Source organism: Salvelinus sp. IW2-2015, linkage group LG13, assembly GCF_002910315.2.
Source record: "Salvelinus sp. IW2-2015 linkage group LG13, ASM291031v2, whole genome shotgun sequence".
Classification (NCBI taxonomy): domain Eukaryota; kingdom Metazoa; phylum Chordata; class Actinopteri; order Salmoniformes; family Salmonidae; genus Salvelinus; species Salvelinus sp. IW2-2015.
The window spans coordinates 6,846,225-6,853,548 of record NC_036853.1 but is presented as its reverse complement, the minus strand read 5'-3'; the positions used below and the strand labels follow the sequence as shown (position 1 = coordinate 6,853,548).

At 41.1% G+C, this 7,324-nt stretch overlaps 1 protein-coding gene across 1 annotated transcript in view; it reads right to left on the bottom strand.

The window, feature by feature from the left end:
* The window catches only part of LOC139028576 (unconventional myosin-IXAa-like), a 123,303-nt gene that overhangs the window by 22,196 nt on the left and 93,783 nt on the right, over positions 1 to 7,324 (bottom strand). Inside the window, exons 28-30 of the mRNA XM_070446353.1 lie at positions 5,017 to 5,145; positions 4,355 to 4,460; positions 3,865 to 3,996 (exon numbers count right to left, since the gene is read on the bottom strand). Of these exons, the coding sequence (XP_070302454.1) occupies positions 3,865 to 3,996; positions 4,355 to 4,460; positions 5,017 to 5,145 (367 nt within the window). The remainder of the gene's footprint in view (positions 1 to 3,864; positions 3,997 to 4,354; positions 4,461 to 5,016; positions 5,146 to 7,324) is intronic.

Here is a 7,324-nt window from a genome sequence, read left to right as displayed (position 1 = left end):
GGGATCTGCAACATAAATAACACTCACTCATCTGATGAATTAAAGCTATTGAGGTAGGTCCGTTGTCACTTCCATTGTTTACACAGTTGCAACTAATCGGGTTATCAAGAGTAGTAGGTTAAGGCCCAGTTCTCTGTGACATTTTAGAGACACAGTTGCATCCTGTAAGCCCACGCACACACTCATGAAGAAGTTTCACTTTCACAGACACACACACACACACACACACACACACACACACACACCACACACACACCACACACACACACACACACACACACACACACACCACACACACACACACACACACACACAACACACACACACACAACACACACACACACACACACCACACACACACACACAAGGAGCACAAAGGAGAATGAAAATTGACATTGACCAAGGAAAAGAAGAATAAGAACAAAAATAAATATATTTGGACTGGAATTTACAAAAATAATAATTAAAGGTTAAATATGTTAAATGTTGAAAGGTGAAAGCATTGGGAAATGTACCAAGGGAGATAGTAAAGGATGATTGAAGTAATACAGTTAAACGGTTAACAATGTTATAATGTTGTTTGCTTTAAGGTATGATGCATATAGACTATGTTTGTTAAGCTTACAAGAACAAGGCCTTAGGAGGTTGATAATGAAAGGTTACAATGTTGAAATTATTAAAAGTTTAAGTTGGTGAAGGTTTATGAAGGTTTAAGTTGGTGAAGGTTTAAATTGGTGAAAGTTTAAGTTGGTGAAAGTTTAAGTTGGTGAAGGTTTAAGATGGTGAATGTTTAAGTTGGTGAAAGTTTAAGTTGGTGAAGGTTTATGAAGGTTTAAGTTGGTGAAGGTTTAAGTTGGTGAAGGTTTAAGTTGGTGAAGGTTTATGAAGGTTTAAGTTGGTGAAGGTTTAAGTTGGTGAAGGTTTAAGTTGGTGAAGGTTTAAGTTGGTGAAGGTTTAAGTTGGTGAAGGTTTATGAAGGTTTAAGTTGGTGAAGGTTTAAGTTGGTGAAAGTTTAAGTTGGTGAAGGTTTATGAAGGTTTAAGTTGGTGAAGGGTTAAGTTGGTGAAGGTTTAAGATGGTGAAGGTTTAAGTTGGTGAAAGTTTAAATTGGTGAAAGTTTAAGTTGGCGAAGGTTTAAGTTGGTGAAGGTTTAAGATGTAATGGGAGTTAATACGTTGGGTTGCAGTAGCATTATAATGGAGCCAAGTAGAGAATGGTAATGTTTTAAAAGTTAATGATAATGGAATGTACTAAATGGTGCTAGCTTGCATTGGAAACTCCCTGGTCAGAGCGGCCAGGAGGAGGTATCCTGTCAAGGCGGGCATATTGCGAAGGGTAACATCCTGCCTAACAGGGTGTTAACCACTGAATGCGTCATCGGAGTAGGTGTAAACCACAATGAGAAAGGCAGATGGAGGGTATAAAGGGGGGCGTGATAGAAGAACCGGTCGACTGCTGGAAGAAGATTTTTGCAATAGATTTTTTAGCTTAAAATATATTTATACTTTTTTTATTATACTTATATTTACATTTTTATTATATTTAACAGTTAAAGTAAAATTCTAGGAGGAATCCTTAAGAATACCTCATTGATATTAAAGAAGTCTCGAGGTATTGCTCTCCTGAGGTAGAATATCTCATGATAAGCTGTAGACCACACTATCTAAGAGTTCTTATCTATATTATTATTCGTAGCCGTCTATTTACCACCACAAACCGATTCTGGCACTAAGACCGCACTCAACGAGATGTATAAGGCCATAAGCAAACAAGAAAATGCTCATCCAGAAGTGGCGCTCCTATTGGCTGGGGACTTTAATGCAAGAAAACTTAAATCCATTTCACCTAATTTCTACCAGCACGTCACATGTGCAACCAGAGGGGGAAAATACTCTACATCACCTTTACTCACACAGAGAGACGCGTGCACCCTCCATCTGGCAAATCTGACCATACTCTATCCTCCTGATTCCTGCTTACCAGCAAAAACTAAAGCAGGAAGCACCGGTGATTTGCTCAATACTGAAGTTGTCAGATGATGTGGATGCTACGCTACAGGACTGTTTTGCTACTACAGACTGGAATATGTTCCGGGTTTCATCCGATGGCATTGAGGAGTTGACTTAGAATACGTGGACAACTACAAATACCTAGGTGTCTGGTTAGACTGTAAACTCTCCTTCCAGACTCACATAAAACATCTCCAATCCAAAGTTAAATCTAGAATTGGCTTCCTATTTCACAACAAAGCATCCTTCACTCATGCTGCCAAACATACCCTTGTAAAACTGACCATCCTACCAATCCTCGACTTCGGTGATGTAATTTACAAAATAGCCTCCAACACCCTACTCAACAAATTGGATGCAGTCTATCACAGTGCCATCCGTTTTGTCACCAAAGCCCCATATACTACCCACCACTGCGACCTGTACGCTCTCGTTGGCTGGCCCTCGCTTCATACTCGTCGCCAAACCCACTGGCTCCAGGTCATCTACAAGACCCTGCTAGGTAAAGTCCCGCCTTATCTCTGCTCGCTGGTTACCATAGCTGCACCCACCCGTAGCACGTGTTCCAGCAGGTATATCTCACTTTTCACCCCCAAAACCAATTCCTCCTTTGGCCGCCTTTCCTTCCAGTTCTCTGCTGCCAATTACTGGAACGAACTGCAAAAATCACTGAAGCTGGAGACTCATATCTCCCTCACTAGCTTTAAGCACCGGCTGTCAGAGCAGCTCACAGATCACTGCACCTGTACATAGCCCATCTGTAAACAGCCCATCTATCTACCTCATCCCCATACTGTATTTACTTATCTTGCCCCTTTGCACCCCAGTATCTCTACTTGCGCATTCATCTTCTGCACATCTACCATTCCAGTGTTTAATTGCTATATTGTAATTACTTCGCCACCATGGCCTTTAACTCCCTTATCTTACCTCATTTGCACTCACTGTATATAGACTTTTTGTTTTGTTTTGTTCTACTGTATTATTGACTGTATGGTTTGTTTATTCCATGTGTAACTCTGTGTTGTTGTTTGTGTCTCACTGCTTTGCTTTATCTTGGCCAGGTCGCAGTTGCAAATGAGAACTTGTTCTCAACTAGCCTACCTGGTTAAATAAAGGTAAAATAAAGAAAAAATTAAATATGTAAAATAAAACTGTTGATAGAGTTGCAGATGGACTGTTTGTTATTAAATATGTAAAATGAAACTGTAATAGACTAAATAAATATTTTATTGGCAATAAGGGTTTAGTAGAGGGCACTGAAGGTGTCTATCAATTCAATGTACTGTTGATGGTTGCCTATCATTGATTGGTGATATTGATTGATTGATTTGTGATTCTTTTATGCCCGTTTCTGAAATTTTGGAAAAAAAACTAGCTTTATTGTTCTGAAACCCTGTGTCATCAAAGAGTCATACAAGTGCATGTAGTTTTACTCTCGGTTTCTGAAATAGACTGGATTAATGTAGCATCTGGTTAATTGGCCTATCGGGGACCAGATATCGGGGACCCGAGTGGCTGGTATATAGTAACCTAATCTGAGGAACTCGACTTCGGGGATAACCCACTCTACTGTAAGGCCATTAATGTTGAGTTTGAGGAACAGTCCCTAGCTGTATCCTGGCTCAGTGGTAGAGCAGAGTGGCATCGATCAGATCTGTAGGGGTAAGAAATAACCTTGACCTTAACACTGATAGCAACAACAACCACAGCAGAGAAGTTGACTGTGTCTACAGCTGTCGCAACAGAGAGACAGACAGGTTGTTTACTATGACTCCGGTCCTGGAGTTCTGCACAGCCTTCCAGAACCAGGAACGACGAGCCCTGTGTGAGAAGCACCATGAGGGAGTCTTACGCGGTGGTCTTGCCGATGTCCTGGACACTCTGCAGGGGGTCGATGGTGTCGGGGCAGCGGAGGATGCAGGGGGCGAACACGATGGCTAGGGCATTGGCCGACATACGGTTGGTGTCTTCCTGAAGGGCGATCCTGGAAGACCACACACACACACACACACACACACACGAACACACACACGAACACACACACGAACACACACACACACACACACACACACACACACACACACACACACACACACACACACACACACACACACACACGTCAGAGGGGGTCGCAAAAAAAATGTCAAATAGTTTCTTCAAGGTCAAAACTGCTATGCAGTGGATGCCAACTTCCCTCCACCCTTCTCCCACACTGCCCGTCATGGATTTAGAAGCATTGGTGTATCAATGACTGGAGGGAGTTTGTGCACACTTTGGGAGAAGGGTGGAGAATTGGGACGCAGCCAGTGAGTGAGATCCTGTTTCCTATGGGACTCACTCACCTGACCAGGTGGAAGATGAGGCGCTCCAGGGTACTCAGGTGGGTTCTGCTGAGCAGGTCGATCACAGAGTACACACCTCGGATCACCTCCTTCTTGTCTGGCTGGCCTGCATGGGGGACACACCACCAAAGAAATACAATTACTTCCTGCTTCACTCCTATGGGGACACAGACATTATATAAATAGATTTATACAGTGCATTTGGAAAGTATTGTTTTTAATACATTTGCTAAAATAAAATAATAAACTGTTTTCAGTTTGATGCTACTTTGAAGAATCTCAAATATAAAATATATTTGGATTTGTTTAACACTTTTTTGGTTACTACATGATTCCATATGTGTTATTTCATAGTTTTGATGTCTTCACTATTATTCTACAATGTAGAAAGTAGTTTAAAAAAAAAACTTGAATGAGTAGGTTTGTCCAAACTTTTGACTGGTGCTGTATATATATATATATATATATATATATATATATATATATATATATATATATATATATATATATATATATATATATATATATATATACACACACACCTTGATTCAGTCAAAATCATCTATAAAATGGTACCAGGAACGATAGTACCATTTAGCCATTACTACATAGTAACATTGTAACAGAATAACAAGGTGAATACTTATGACCCCAGCTCTTACCCATTGCCCGGAGGAACTCCTCGTACAGTTCAAAGGTCATCAGAGGGTTGGGCAGGTCACGGAGCCATTGTTTGAGCACGCCGGCGATGACGTGGATGTTGTAGTCGTCCAGGTTCATGCTGCTCACATCTGAAGTAGGACAGGAAGAGAGTAGGAGAAGAAGAGAGTAGGACAGAAAGAGAGTAGGAGAGGAAGAGAGTAGGAGGGGAAGAGAGTAGGACAGGAAGAGAGTAGGAGAAGAAGAGAGTAGGAGGGGAAGAGAGTAGGACAGGAAGAGAGTAGGAGAGGAACAGAGTAGGAGGGGAAGAGAGTAGGACAGGAAGAGAGTAGGAGAGGAACAGAGTAGGAGGGGAAGAGAGTAGGACAGGAAGAGAGTAAGACAGGAAGAGAGTAGGAGAGGAAGAGAGTAGGAGAGGAAGAGAGTAGGAGAGGGACAGAGTAGGAGGGGAAGAGAGTAGGACAGGAAGAGAGTAGGAGAGGAACAGAGTAGGAGGGGAAGAGAGTAGGACAGGAAGTGAGTAGGACAGGAAGAGAGTAGGACAGGAAGAGAGTAGGACAGGAAGAGAGTAGGAGGGGAAGAGTACAGTTAGATTGAACATTACAACTGACACAGTGCTTCCGATCCGGTAGTGTGAATACCGTACAAACGGTGCAATGGCATCTTGTAGGGAGGGTTGACACTACTATCCCAGCCTGTGTCGACAGGAAATATATCCATGCTAGGGAATGCAGTTTCAACACGGTCACCAATCTCCTCACATTATCTAAACCAATCAGAAACCCGACCCTGACCTCAAGAAAGTTGTGTCAAAATGGCTTACGAGCAACAAAGTCAAGGTATTGGAGTGGTCATCACAAAGCCCTGACCTCAATCCTATAGAAAATTTGTGGGCAGAACTGAAAAAGCGTGTGCGAGCAAGGAGGCCTACAAACCTGACTCAGTTACAACAGCTCTGTCAGGAGGAATGGGCCAACATTCACCCAACTTATTGTGGGAAGCTTGTGGAAGGCAACCCGAAACGTTTGACCCAAGTTAAACAATTTAAAGGCAATGCTACCAAATACTAATTGAGTGGTTGTGAACTTCTGACCCACTGGGAATGTGATGAAAGAAATAAAAGCTGAAATAAATCATTCTCTCTACTATTATTCTGACATTTCACATTCTTCAAATGAAGTGGTGATCCTAACTGACCTAAGACAGGGAATTTTTACAAGGATTAAATGTCAGCAATTGTGAAAAACTGAGTTTAAATGTATTTGGCTAATGTGTATGTAAAGTTCCGACTTCAACTGTAGCCTCGCTATTGTGATTTTACTGCTGCTTTTAAATATTTGTTACTTTTATTTCTTATTTTTTCTACTTTTTAGGTATTTGTTCTTAACTGCATTGTTGGTTAAGGGCTTGTAAGTAAGCATTTCACTGTAAGGTCTGTTGTATTTGGTGCAAATACAATTTGATTTGACCTACTCATTCAAGGGTTTTTCTTTATTTTTACTATTTTCTACATTGTAGAATAATAGTGAAGACATCAAAACTATGAAATAACACATATGGAATTACGTAGTAACCAAAAAAGTGTTTAACAAATCTAAATATATTTTATATTTGAGATTCTTCAAAGTAGCCACCCTTTGCCTTGATGACAGCTTTGTACACTCTTGGCATTCTCTCAACCAGCTTCATGAGGTAGTCACCTGGAATGCATTTCAATTAACAGGTGTGCCTTGTTAAACGTCAATTTGTGGAATTTCTTTCCTTCTTAATGTGTTTGAGCCAATCTGTTTTGTTGTGACAAGGTATACAGAAAATAGCCCTATTTGGTAAAAAAACAAGTCCATATTATGGTAAGAACAGCTCAAATAAGCAAAGAGAAACTGTGGGGATCAAATAAAATCCCCCGCGGGATTGTGGGACCCTGCTATGGAGTATAGACCAGAGATGGGCAACATGAGGGGCCGCAGTGGCTCGTGGGTATGCGTACCCACATCCATACCCACACATACAGTCAGAGCTAGAATTTTGGTGGCCCTAAGCAATATTTTGTTGGGCTTGCGAGCAAAAATTTTAGCGGCCCCACCTCTTGACATCAGACAGAACATTTTGCCATGGAGCAGAGACCCAAATGTTTGCAGTTTTTTTTATATGATATCTGGAACTAACAAAAGCAATGGGAGACGCACTGGTTACTACAAGTTTAGATAGCTGGCCGCTAGACTAAATTACCAATCTAGACTAAATTACCAAGATAGACTAAATTACCAAACTAGACTAAATTACCAAACTAGACTAAATTACCAAACTAGA